Raw genomic sequence first — 14,616 nt, 5'->3', positions numbered from 1 at the left:
GCTCTCTGGGAGATGAGTTACTCCAAGGTCTGTTATCTTCCTTGACATGGAATGAAATGTTGGAAAGAAATCAGATGGTTTAGGTACAGAAATTTTTTGCTCATAGGTGCAATGAGTAAAGTCTATGTTGGGAGGTGTGGTAGTATTGGTGAGGTTACCTGTGATTAATTCACATTTCTTCATGTATCCAACTCTGTGGAAATTTAATTTAATTCTGATGGTAAATTTTCTATTTAGTCAATTTTTAAATACTCTTACCACCCTGAATATTTATCTCTGTAGAATCCAGATACTGGTTGGAGGATCACAGCAAATACAAGAATTTTTGTTGCTCATTGGTCAAGAGGTTGAACATTTCTCAAGATCTTTTTAGGGTGGTTTTAAAAAGTAATGTATTCATATGACCAAGCTTGATTTCTTCATAGCTGATACCTGATCCAGTAATATCAAATAAATTAGAAAAATATGTATCAGGCTCACTAAAATAGTAATGGAAGAGTAAATGGAAAGTTTGGCTGCCTGCAGCGTTCTACAATCAAGAGGAAACGAGCTCATATAAATAGGAAGGGCTTTAGGTGCATTAGAGGTTGTGTAGAGGAGGTAAAGTCTAACACAGATCCTTTTATAATTTACATATGATTGCTCTAAAAGCCACTTAAAAGTCACTTACTGTTTGCTGTCCCTGCAGTGTGATGCAGCAGCAGCAGCCAGCAGAAACCCTTCAGGTTTCAGGCTGGAATGGGAAATGCTGAGTGCCCCCAGCTCGTCCTGGGCTGGGCAGGCTGTGCTCAGGGCTTTGGAAATTGGGTGAAAATCCTGTAGGAATTGTGTCTGCTTGGAACTGAGAGCCCAGCTCTACTGGTCCTGGACACAAAACTCCAGGTTCTGATTGTGTCTTTAGTGATGGATTTATGAACTGAAACCCAAAGGGAAGACCTTGAGAAATCTTCCAAAATCACACAAATTAGTCTAGAGGTATCAAAGGCATATTTTATATATGGCTGTTACTCTTGTATTACTGTGAGACCCTTATTTTTTCCTTATTATCTTCCTAGCCCATAACCATAATAATTAAAAAAAAATCTGATATGATTGCTTGAGGAGAATGTGAATTTTCTAACAGTAAAGATATATATTTCTCATATATTTAACTGCCTCAGGGACCTTGTCTTACCCAGCCTGTGATGGGAACAGGCTGGTTCAGATCCAGGACACATTTGGAGCTGGCCTTTAAAGGCTTTAAAATCCCCCAGAGGGTGGCAAGGCTTGGGCTAGGAGTGGGTCAGGAATTAGGCAATGGGTTACCAAGCAAATCCACGGCCAATCCTGGTCACTTGATGCCGAAAAATCATGATTTCTGCAAAATAAGTTGTTTTGATTATCCTCTTTGGGTTCTACCTGATAGAATTCTGCTCTGCCTAGTTGAACCCTACTTGAACTTGTAACAATGAGAAGATAAAAATTCCTTACTTGTTCCCTGTCATCTTAGATCACCTCATGTTAAAGCAACCTTCTTTCCCTAAGAATATTTCAATGGAAGGAGTAATAGAAAGGACAGACCTTCAGAACAAGAGGAAATCTCTGCATTAATGCTGTGCACTGTCCTTTGGGCATAAAAGGAGAGAGAAAACGCAAAATAATATTTCAGTGAAGAGAATTATTGCAATATAAGCTATTATATCACATTTGTACACAGGATTTCAAAGGGTTTTCTGTCAGAATTGGATAATATTGTACAGGGAACATAATGGAAATACTCTGTTTTTATTACTGCAATGTTTCAAGGACTGACAGATGATACAAGACAAGGCAGTGCCACTTGTTGACAACATTCTTGCCTCAGTTCTATATTTGGATCCAGACACGACGATTCTTCTCTTTTTGCTAAGAATACGCTCGTGAATTTCTTTTAATTAAATTATGTAAATTGATGTTGCGAGTTACCGAATGTGGCACAGTGATGAATTTATGTCTGCTGGCGGGTCCTGAGTGCTGCTTCATCATCCCTCACCCCACAGGACCAGGCAGAGCAGCTCTCCTCTCCTCTCCTCTCCTCTCCTCTCCTCTCCTCTCCTCTCCTCTCCTCTCCTCTCCTCTCCTCTCCTCTCCTCTCCTCTCCTCTCCTCTCCTCTCCTCTCCTCTCCTCTCCTCTCCTCTCCTCTCCTCTCCTCTCCTCTCCTCTCCTCTCCTCTCCTCTCCTCTCCTCTCCTCTCCTCTCCTCTCCTCTCCTCTCCTCTCCTCTCCTCTCCTCTCCTCTCCTCTCCTCTCCTCTCCTCTCCTCTCCTCTCCTCTCCTCTCCTCTCCTCTCCTCTCCTCTCCTCTCCTCTCCTCTCCTCTCCTCTCCTCTCCTCTCCTCTCCTCTCCCCCAGGATATGTTGAACCCTGGTGATCCTCTCCCTCCTGCTCCACGCAGGCTTAGTTAAGCTCAGCCCATTTGTAGGATCCCCATTTTTCCCCAGGGTTTCCCAGCCAGGTTTAAGGAATATGTAAAAGAGTTCAGTTCTCCTGGCTCAGCACAAAGTTGTCAGAATCTTTGAAACCTCCCTGAAATCCACCCATAATTGGGAAAGCTGTGATTTTGAAATCACGCAGTAGGCTTCATAAATTATTCATTTTACCTACTGATTTCGTGTCTCTTGATTTAATTGAAAAACATCTGTTGAATTGAGAGGGGATAAAAGTTGAGCCATAATACAGTCACAGACTCTAATGAGGAGGGAATAAATTATTTCAGAAGGAATCATCTGTGCACCATGACAGTTTACATATTTTTAAGGCTTACGTGTTTTTTAAGATGAGCATTCAAACTGAATCTTAGAGAAAGATTTTAAATTACTAATTAACATCTTAAAAGTGTATCTCATTTTTGAAACGAGACTTTCCCTCAGTCAAGCTGCAGAATGTGATTCCAGAGCTGCAAAATCACTTTGTAAAATCAATTCCTTTTGAAATCCAGAGCACAGAGGCTTCATCTATTGCTGGGCTTTGGTAAAACAGGGCTATTGGTCTTGGAAAAATTTGGGTCTTCTCTGTTCAACTGATCCTAAAGTTTCAAACAATTATACTTTTCCTGGCAGTGAAATCCCATAAATCCATTGCAGACATGGCCAGGCACAAATCAGTTCTGTTTTCTACAGGCGAGTCCTGCAGGCTCTGGGCTCTCAGCAATGACACTCCAGAAATAAAACACAGGGCTCTCACGTGAGCTGGAAACCAGAACCCCCTCTTGGCAGTGGCAGTGCACTTCATATCCTCGGGGGATCAGTTGCATAAAATAGAATCCCATAAATAATAGATAATATAAGCCAAATAGAACATCCTGCAACGTCCCACAGTTTATACAGAACATCTACAGCCTCCAGAGCTCCCAGTGCAACCTCTCCTTCAGCACTGATTTTCCTGCTCACTCCAGCACCCAGGAACCCTGGTGGCACCAAAACTCTTTCAGGGAACAGAGCTTTCAGCACTCAGTGTCTCATAGCGTGGCTGCATCTGAATTTTGGGACAGAAAACTCCACATCTCAAAATCCTGGCACAAAATAGGGCGGTGACCCCAAAGCCAGAGGCACAGGGCACGTTCTGGGGTCCACCCTCAGCACAGCATGCACAGTTTAATCCAACAGCAGTTCAGTTTTACCCAAATGAGCATCTCAGTCACAAACAGGAACAGAAAGGTCTGAACTCAATTATCACATTAACATCCAGCAAATGATCCTTGCACGGATGTTTTGTGTAGAAGCATCTAGAAAAGAATTGTTACCTGTCATTTCCATGACTTTGGGGAAAAAGTGCTTCCAGAATCGACAGTGCTGAGCTCGTAGCTTTGTCAGTACCTCAGAAGTGTTGGTGCTCAGTGTCAGATATTTCTGGTCAGCACTAGTGAAGACTGGCCATTTTATTCCATTAGTCAGGGTCCCATTTGGAGCTCTAAACGAGAAAAGAAACACTCCATTTAGAATGAGAAACCACCTCAGCACACAATAAAGCATGATCTGGGTTTATTTAATAGTTGTTCAGCTAAGTGTGTTAGTTTGGGATGACTGATGTGTCCTTTTGGAAATAACAGGGGAAAAAAGCCAGATAAACTTCATTTACCCTCATTTGAAGGAAAAAAAAATCCCCTTTTTGAGGTGTTCTGGGTCCATCAAAGGGAATAACTTAATAAATGATCACATTCAAGCAACTTTTTGAATCTGGAGATTGTCACAGAAGCTGTGAATTATTAGGGATGACTCTAGAACTAACCAGCCTGCCAGTCTGAGAGGTTGACTGATTTGTGGTTTAGTTTGAATGCCTTTGATCCCTTTAGATGGACAAACAGACTGGAGTAAATGACTGAGATAAACATACAAGTAAAGGTAGAAATAATGTCTAAACTGGGATAGGATCTGCACTGGGAGAGAGAACAATTATTCCTCATTAAGAAGGAGCTCTCATGCTGGAGGTGTGTTGAGTCCTGTTTGTGAAGGGCCAAATGGGAACAATCTGAAATCTTGTGGAAACTGGGAAGAGGCACAGAGGACTTGACCCTTTATAAAACCAGCTCTGCATGTGAAAGGAGCACAGCTGTTGGTATTAAAAGAGTTGTGATAAATATTTATAATGCAACAGAATTCAAAAGGCTCTAAGGACAGGCATCCAGATTTCACCTCCAGAAATGACAGAATCTGTATGAGGGGGGAAAAATGGTTTAAATGTGTAGGAGAACAACAAAATGGGCAGCGTTACATTAGGGAACAAACAGAACAGAACATGAATTTTAGAATAAGTAGATTTGTATTTTAAACAGTCACAGATCTCCATTAGCTCAGAAGAGGTTAAGAATAAAAATTAAACATTTAATTTCAGTGCAAGCACAAGGTGCCATTTTCTTTCCTAGAAGCTGATATCAAGGAATTTGGGATTTAGGGCAGAGCAACAGCAATTGGTGATTCTTGATGGGATAAATTAACTCTGAGCTGGGTTCATTTGGTTCTCTCTGCTTTACTTTCCACCAGGACTCCTCCTGGAAGGCAGAGGGCAAAGAGGAGCCCAGGGAGTGGAGCCCATTTGGGTTCTGCTTCCCAAGAGAGGGAACAAGGCAAGAGGTGTTGGGGGGGAGCACTCAGAGCACAAGATGCTGAGGCAATATTGATATTTCTCAGTTAGTTCTGAATTAATCAAGTTTTCAGCCCATGTTTTCATGTTCTGGGGTCCTTGGCATTGGCTGCTTCAAGAACCAGTGTTGGAATAAAAGCTTCAGGCTGTCATTTCCTGACATGACATGACCTGCTCCCTTCTTCACTGATTTTTCCTGACTAATTCAGCTCTGATTAACCCATGGCACCTTTTTTGAGTGCACATTTATTTGTGGCTCCTGAGAATGATGACTTAAGCAGAGCTGACTTGCACTTCAGTTCAAGATCAGGATGCTAATGGTGCTGTCAGTATTCATTTAACAGCTTTTATGCTATGAAATAAATCATGACATCCCACATTATAATTTACAGGTGTGTGGGGGGATTACACAATGCCTCGATGGCTACAGATGTATTTTACTAAAAGATGATTGAAAGAACTGTCAGGTGAACACAGCACTTTGAAGCCTGTGAACCTGCTGATTCTGACAAGCTCTGCATTTCTAGGAAGTTTACTGTTCAAAGAAATGCCCAATAATTTCCTTCTTGGCTTTAATATTGAAAATTTCCCAAGTTAAAAAGCAGCTCCCAGTCAGAGCGAAAGGGAGATCACAGGAGTATAATTTGGAACAAGTTATGATTATAACCTTGTTGTTCCCCTCACAATTACTGTTCATTCCTTCTCACTAATAACTTCATGATGAGAATTGCAGTGCCCAGAATAGGCTGCAAAATTCCCTGTTCTTTGCACCAAATCCAAGGTCTAATAATATTCATAGAGAACAGTGGAAGTATGGTGGGAATATCTTCAGTGAGCAGACAGGAATCCAATACCCTGCACAAACCTGCCCCTGCCCATTTAGGTTTGGATGGGCAATCTTTGGTGATCGATTACAGAAACTTGTTTGTACTGAAAAAATAAAGTTCCATTTGCATGGAAACCTCCATTCTATCATCTTTTTTCAATTCCTTAGTCCTCTGCTCTTTCATCTTCTGGTATTGCTTAATCACCTCTGCTTCAGTAATTCCAGTTTTGTCACTTCAGTGCTGGCATTGGGCCTGATGGTGTGTCCTGAAAAGGGCTGTGCACCTTCAGGACAAACCTCTATTTCATGGTTTTATCTTGTCAAATCACCTTCCTTGGACAAGATTCATTCAGAGAAGGCCTTAATTTTGTTTGGAGAAAATCATCAAATAGTATGGCTTGGAAGGGAAGTTGGAAGATCCAACCTCCTGAAATGAGCAGGGACATCTTCAGCTAGACCAGGAATATGAGCTTCACTGAAGATCTTAGAAAGAATCTTTTTCCTTTTCTACCCTTTTTACCATTTGCAGGAGCAAGTCCTAAGGCAATGAAGAAATACAATTCTTTGAAATGCTCCCAGAAAAGAAATGCGAGACAGAAAACCAAAACAAAACAGAACAAAACAAAACAAAACAAAACACAAACTCAAACCACCTGTGTTTAAACTCTCGTGTAAACAAAATTTGTCTCATTCCTGCAGCTATGTTTTCTCTTTCTTCAGGGCATATGCCCTGAAATTATAGGCTGGATTCTCTCTACTCTGGTAGTGGCACAGCAGCTCATTTATAATAAGTTATTTTGTTAAGATATGTTTTTAAGTGGAAGTTTCTTCATTGTACTTGTTGTTCTTCCCCCTTTGGGTTTTTCCATCCACAATTGCCAATAACTTTTTGTTTTCAAGATTAATTTATAGCAAGTGTGCTAAATTTGATACAGGCGTGAAGAGGGTTTTGGAAGAGATTATTCACCAATCATTTCTCTGTATTTAACATTCATCTTCAGCAACTTTAGAAAGAGAAAGTTAATTTCATTCCAATGGAAAATGCAACATGAACAGAGCTCTGTTAATCATAATAAACATACATACATTACCATTCTCATTAATATGATCAATATAGCCTGAGAAACAACACCAGCTCACTGCATTTTTATTAATATTCACACAGCATTACCTTTACAAATGGTTTATCATACAGACACACAAAAATATGTAATTCATCATCTGACTGCTTTTGGTAAACATTCAGGATATAAAGGACCTGGAAAACATCCCTTTATTTTTGGGAGCAAGTTCTGAACAGCAGAGTGAAAACTCATGGAGTGAATTCTGTCATTGCCATAGAGGTTATTCTTTTGCAGTGTAAAGTTGTATTTTGAAGGAGTCCAGAACGGCAAATATTCCCTGCTAACCCTCCTGAAAACATGTTTAGGGTGCTTTAGGATTTACCTTTGTAAAACAAGTGTCCTACAGTGTCCTTAGACATGTCCCAAGCTTTCACCATGTCTCTCTTTGTGCCTTACATTGTGTCTTTCTCCAGAGGACAAGAAAAACAACCCCACATCTCAGTGCCCACTAAGATGAATGAAAATTAATGACAATTCTCCTGCACCCTCTGCTTCCCCTGTGCAGGAGGAATTGACATCCAAAGGACACTTGTTCCTCCCAGTGTGAGTGGATTGGCTTCAACTGCTGCTGCTCGTTTCCAGTTTGTCCCCATTTCTCTTAAAAGCTGCTTTAAAGGCAGCAGAGAGGGCATGTGAATCCCTCTCCCTGGTTTGTGTGAATCCCTTTCCCTGGTCTGTGTGAATCCCTTTCCCTGGCTTGTGTGGATCCCTTTCCTGGTTTGTGTGAATCCCTTTCCCTGGTTTGTGTGATCCCTTTCCCTGGTTTGTGTGAATCCCTTTCCCTGGTTTGTGTGAATCTCTTTCCCTGGTTTGTGTGATCCCTTTCCCTGGCTTGTGTGATCCCTTTCCCTGGTTTGTATGAATCCCTTTCCCTGGTTTGTGTGATCCCTTTCCCTGGTTTGTATGAATCCCTTTCCCTGGTTTGTGTGATCCCTTTCCCTGGTTTGTGTGATTCCTGGCAGCTGTTGGGCAGCACTGGCAATCAGCAGGTTTCCATGGGATGGTGTTTTATGAAGTGTTACCATGGGCACAAGAAAACCAGGAGGGGGAATGGCCTTGGAGGGAATGCAACAGCAAAAATAACCCCAACTCTTGCAGGTTTCCTGCAGCTGCAGTACAAAACCTCTGAGAATGATGGAAACAGTCAGTTCAGCATCAAACAAGGAGGACAACCTAAAGGTTTCACCCCAAGGGTAGCTCTGGGAGCAAGGGCTGCTCCTGCACATCTGATGGTTGGATGATCTTCAAGGTCTAAACCAAATATATTCTGAATATATGTCATTAAACATTTCTCATATAATTGATTTAAATTATCATATAATTGAAGTTAAAAAATGTCTCATACAACTGTTCCTTAATAAGGAGCAAAAATCCCGATTTTGTGGCATTTGAGCCTTACTGAGATTCCCACAGTAGGAAAGAAAGGGCTCCTCTGATGAGCACTGAGAGTCTGAGGGATGTGCAGACTCGAATCCTTCCAACTCCCTTTTTAATCAGCTGCTTCTGGGAAGTTCATTATGCCCTGCTGTGCTCAGTTCTCACTCCCAGATCACACACACGAGTCCATAATCCAGTGACTGCAAAGTGTCCCTGAGCCAGAGGGAAACTGCTTTGCAAGTCCTAGCCTGGGTAAATATTATTCCTTCTTCTGATCCCTGAAGAAAGCAGCAGGATCCAGCTGGCAGAGTCCTTAACTGCGAGAAACTGGAGAAGAACCTTTGCAGCCAGGCTTTCTTACACCTTCACAGGCTAAATAAAGCTCAGGATATTCCTCCCAGATTCCAGCCTGGACACAGCAGCTACCTGTTTAAATGCCTTTCACTATAAATTATCGTGGGATGTGCTATTATATATCAGCTTCAGGAAATGAAGCAACAAGCTGCTATTCCTTTTTATTTAATTTTTTTTTCATTGTGCTCTTTGCTATGATGTTGGGTTTTTTTCATTGTGCTCTTTGCTATGATGTTTGTGCTATTTGCTATTATGTGTATAATATTTGCTATATTATGTTGTGTTCTGTTCCAAAGAGCCTCGTGGAGCACCCACTGAGTTGAAACCATTCCTGCTTGTGCATGTCACAAATTCCTGCTGTACACCAGGCAGGCCTCAAGGTATGGGTCATAAATAATGGAGCATTTGAGACATTGAGATGCAGGATGCTCTGCCTCAGCTCTTTGATGAGCATTTAGGAGCTGGGTGCTTCCAGCCCCTGGCTCCTGGACAGGAAGCTGCTCTGGTGGCAGGAGAAATAAGGAGTTTGAGCCAGAGCTAATGAGCCCTTCAAGCCCTGCCTGCACTCCTGACCCTCTGGGCCGTGCTGCACATGGCTCTCCTTCCTTCTGAAACGTCCCAGCCAAGCCTGGGGCTGCTCCAGGCACCCCAAACTCCATCCAGAGCACAGATGAGATGGGATTTTATCATATGGGGTCTGGAGCTGTCCCACTGCTCTGTGTAAGAGCCACGGTGAGGATTTCACCCCTTCTCCAGGACTCAGGTTCTGGTGTGAGTATTCACATTTCAGGTTTACCTGGCTTTTGGATAGACATGAGAGAGACAACACTCCTTCTTTAAGCTGAAGGAACAGTTTTACCTCTTTTTTCCCCAGTGTCCCTGTAAAGTGTTTTTTGTAAGATCCCTCTGCCCTTTTGTGTGGTGTCAATTCCAGCTTTCAAGGACCACTTTCCAAAGCTGTTATTTCTTAACAGTCTTGGCTGCAGGAAGACATCAAATGGAGCTACAGCTTTTAGTCTTAACTTGTTGAAGAGGGATATTTGGAAATGGAAGAAGGTCCTGAACCCTGCTGAGACCTTGCAGGGGGAAGTACCTTTCTAACAGGTAAGGGAAAGAAAGAGCAGGCAGGAAGGCACGTGGCCTTTTAGTCATCCTCTGAGGCTGTTTGATCTCCTCTGCACCCCCTCTTCCTCCTCATCACCTGGAAAACCACGAATTTACACAATATCTTCACCAGAGTTACTCCCTGGAACAAACCAGGGCTTCATTAGAAACAAAAATGGGGTGTGAAGGGAGAGAATAATGTTTTTATAGCCATAAAACTATTAATACTGTGCTTTAAATTCCCACTGTCTTTGGTAAAATTTGTCAGCCCAGCTGGTTCTGAGAAAGAGTAAACACTGTGCTCATGGATATTATTGCTGGTTCCATTCCTTCCCTCCTCTGCTGTTAATAAAGTTCATCCCAGGCACTCAGAAATTGTTGGATAAATGTGTTCAACGCTTTTCTTATCTCCAGAGACTAAATTTGCAATTGAGACTGTGTACTTGATACTATGCCAGGATATGATATTTGAGATTTGTTTTCAATGGAAATTGCCCTAATCATGATTTATTTTCAGGATGGATGCTCCACAGAGCCCTGCACCAACCAAAACCCTCTGGATTCTGTTGTGTCCTGATGGATTTCATCACAGTGGCATTTTTCTTTATATTTTCTACTACTCTTTTATTTCTGTGAGTGGGAGGAAGCGCATGAGTCACAAACTTTCACGACCATATAATATAGGCCAAATTGAGCAGTCCTAAAAATGAAACTATTGGGTAGTTTTCAGGAGGGGGAATTTGTGTTACTGCTTCATCAGAAACTGAACCACTGCAGCTTCATGCTGGGAAAAGTAAACAAGAAGATAGAGTGTTCTCAACCTTCTCCCCAAATTATCATTATTATTATTAGTAGTAGTAGTAGTAGTAGTAGTAATCATAATGATGATAATAATAATAATAATTTCTTATTATAAAATTCATGTGACATTTACAATTGGAAGTTACATATGACTTCCTTTGATAAGGAAATTTGAAGTCCCATTCTTGTAAATTCTTCTGAGTCTCTGCTTAGAACTGCAGCAATAGGGAGATCTCCAAATGCCAACACATGGACTGGGAGCCATGGAAGTGTTGCTCTTAAGAAGAAACAATGTGAAAAGAGAGGAGGAACATGTTTAAAGTTCTTCTCTTTGAAAATTTAGAGGGGTTTGTGGAAATTATTATATGCAGACTACTTTATTGCTAGGAAAAAACAGCTGTTAAATATCTGAACATTTCCAGTTGTACAGAAAATCCACTTGGAGGTTAAACAATGAATAAGACCCATGAGAGGCAGACATTCAAAAGTTCCTTAAAATGAAAAACTTTGTTAGAATTTTAAAGAGATCACTGATTTTCAACAGCTGTTCCTGTAGGAAGTGGTGTAAATTTGAGGTAGTGCTCTTTAGGGTTTGCATTTTATGAAATTAAGAAATTCTCTTAAGTTCCTGCAAGGAAAGGTAGAGGACACAGAAGTGTCTGGGGAAGCAGAGAATGTCAGCTTTCAATTTGATATTCTTATAGAATTGTGTAATATCACCAACTGCCAGCACAAAATACCCAATTTCTACCAACACAGCTTCAGATTCTTGGGGACAGAATCTCCCAAATCCCAACACTGAATTTCTAACTACATTTCCCCACCACTGCCTTCCCCTGCAGCTGATTGAAAACAGAATTAAACACCACATTGAGCTCCCTTCAAAAATGTGGTGCTGGGTAACCTCTGCTGCTCCTCATTTCCTCTCCCCTCGCCTTTGCCACTTCCCTGGAACAGCCAATCTCTGGCGTTGGGGACTAAATTAAAATGTGCACTGAAAGGTTTCCATTCCTCCCGAGGAACTTCTCAGCATCCCTTCAGATTAGTGTTCCAGAACCACCTGGAAAAATGGGCTTTGCAGACCTTTCCAACTCCCATTTCTGCCTTCTGGCGATGAAACAAGGACTGAGCTGCAGGAAAGCAGCACGGAAGAAGAGTGGCCCTCAAAAAGTGGATTAACTGTGGGTGAACAAACATTAATTAGAATTTCTCAGTGCCTTTTGGGACTGTGTTTACATGCCTGTAAAATACATTCTCTCTGAAATACCTGGCTTTATATGTGAATCAAATACAACTCATAGTAAGTGCACGTGTGCCCTTCCTTCATTTCTCTGTTCTCAGCTTTGTTCTCCCCCTGCAAGTCTTTCAGACATTTTCTGCTTTCATATTTCAATCTCAGTTTTGCTCCTTCTCCTTTGTGCATTTCTTGGTCACCTGATGTCTTGCAGCAGTTACACTTCCCTCTCTTGCTTTTCCATTTTCCCTACTTCCCACCAGACACTAAATTATTTACGTCCACATTTCCCACTCCCACTCCCAAATTTGAGGTGGCAATCACGCCAAGGTTTTATTTCACTTTTGAAACGTTTCTTTCTCTTCATGCCTCTCCTTTCCTCAGAATGTGTCTGTGTAGACCCTTTGCCAGGCCCTTGGAACTCTGGCTTGTCACCATCATATTTTCTGGAAAAATCCCCTTGCCCAGGATTCTTCTCCTGGGAAGCTGCGAAGCCTCAGAGAAAAAGGAAAACAATAATTATCTCATTTGCTTCTCCTGTGTTTTGCTGCTTTGGAATGTGGTTGGAGATTGTTTATCCAACAGGTGAATGTTTCATTGGTTTCATGTGAGTTTTTTTTACTTAATGACCAATCACCATCTAGCTGTGTCGGGGCTCTGGAGAGCCACGAGTTTTCATTCTCATCTTTTACCTTCTGTAAGTATCCATTCTCTATTCTTTAGTATAGCTTTAGCATAGCATTATAATATAATATCATATCATCATATCATATCATATCATATCATATCATATCATATCATATCACATCATAATAAATTAGCTTTCTAAGATTCATCATTTCCTTCCAGTGACGGGGACCCCCAAAAATACCACACCTGGCTCTCCAATACAGGCTCTTCCACCCATCTCACTTATGAGGAAAGGCAGAGCCACATCCAAGATTTGGATCCATCACTGAATTAGGTTGGAAAAGACCTCCAGGATCTTTAAGTCCAACTGCTGACCCAGCACTGCCAAGGCCACCACTGTCCCATGTCCCCAGGTGCCACATCCCCACGGATTTTAAACCCTCAGGGGATGGGGACTGCACCACAGTCCTGGGCAGATTTTACCAGGGCAGGACATCCCTTTCCATGAGAATTTCTTCCTGATATCCAACCTACACCTCCCTCAGCACAGCCTGAGGCCATTCCCTCTCCTCCTGTCCCTGGTCCCTGGAGCAGAGCCCGACCCCTCCGGCTGTCCCCTCCTGTCGGGGGCTGTGCAGAGCCAGACATTCCCCCTGAGCCTCTTTTTCTGAGCCCCTTCCCAGCTCCATTTCTGCCTCCAGCCCCCCAGGTCTCCCTCTCTTCCAGGGCTCAGGAGTTCTCCTTGCTCAGCCCCAAGCCACCACGGATGGTTTTGATCACAATTGAACTCGAGCTCCCCCTGCTCCACAAAGCACTGCCAGAGCTCTCTTCCAGGCCATCCTCTGCATTTCAGCTCTAGGCTTTAGTTTTGCTCTCACTCAGAGGCTCCTACAATATTTGCACATTTCTTTAATAGATGTTCTCATCTCCTTCTTGAAAACAATGGTTTGACTCATCTGTTGGAGAGAGGCAAATCCACGTGGACAGAATTGAGTTTGCTGCACATATGGGAAGGAACTTCTTGTAATTTGCAATGTTTGTAATAAAATTAAACCAATCTCAACAATTTGTATCCCAGACTAATTTTCAAAAGACATCTGAATCAAATACTCCTGTTTTCAGTTTTGAAATTCAATGACAGCTTGTCAGCTTGCAAGCCAGAGAGAGAGAGATGCCTGCCAAGGTGAGTCTCTGGTTACTGATATTTTCCATGATCCACTGTTTCCTATTAGTTTGCTAAAAAGGTGTTTCCATTACTGTTCTGAATATAACAATGGATGTAAACTCTGGTAAAGATGATGAGTCACTTTTAAGAACTCAAAACTGTGGGCAGAAAAATAGGAGCAAGTTTTCTTCAAAATTAAACTTTTTTCCCTCCTTTTTTTCCAAGACTATAATTTCTGCGATTTCTTTGCATGGCTCAGAAATTTCTCACATGAAAGATGGTGAATGAGAAAGTAAATGTGTCCTCCTGGGTCAAAATGAAAGCTTTAATTTTCCCTAACATGGGGAAGAAAGACTTTCCAAATATATTTTTTGTATTTTTGGGAACCTCTCTCCCACTCTGTTCATACTCTGTTTTTTTAAATTCAGAAATCTTTTTTTCTGTATTCTTTACCTGATCAGGAAAAAAATCACTTGTTAAGATGAAAATTTATTTTTTATGGAAGGGTGTGAGATCTCAGGAGCAGCAGCCTCAGGGAAAAGTTCCTCTCGCTCCCCCTGAGCTCTGGCTCTGGAGTGTTTGAAGACCCTGTGAGGATCAAAGTGACTCCAACCCCAAAACTTTCCTCTATCCCTGTGAACACGGGCGAATCTCTGGCAGAAATACAGCCCACAGTAAATTTCTTCTCTTGAAATGGCTCAGAGGCACATAAAACTTCCAACTTCCTGAAGTATAAGGAAATTAAAAGTGGTTGGAGTTTTTTATTTTTATTTTTTCCCAGTATATTCAGTCCTTCCCATACCCAGAGTATATAGGTCCCCAGTTCAAGTGCTGCCTGGACTCTATATGAGGCTGTTGGTTTTGTTCTCACTGCTCTGAAACTACTCTCAATAAACAGGTTGTG

General features: G+C 41.9%; 1 protein-coding gene across 2 annotated transcripts in view; it reads right to left on the bottom strand.

The window, feature by feature from the left end:
- BCHE (butyrylcholinesterase) overlaps positions 1-14,616 on the bottom strand; it is a 28,185-nt gene that overhangs the window by 3,299 nt on the left and 10,270 nt on the right. For both annotated transcript variants that reach the window (XM_084212241.1, XM_084212242.1), the window contains exon 3: positions 3,761-3,927. In XM_084212241.1, coding sequence (XP_084068367.1) covers positions 3,761-3,927 — 167 coding nt within the window. The remainder of the gene's footprint in view (positions 1-3,760; positions 3,928-14,616) is intronic.

Source organism: Fringilla coelebs (assembly GCF_963513975.1).
Source record: "Fringilla coelebs genome assembly, chromosome: 10".
Lineage (NCBI taxonomy): Eukaryota > Metazoa > Chordata > Aves > Passeriformes > Fringillidae > Fringilla > Fringilla coelebs.
The sequence above is the reverse complement of the archived record's forward strand: the minus strand, read 5'-3'. Positions and strand labels throughout refer to the sequence as shown.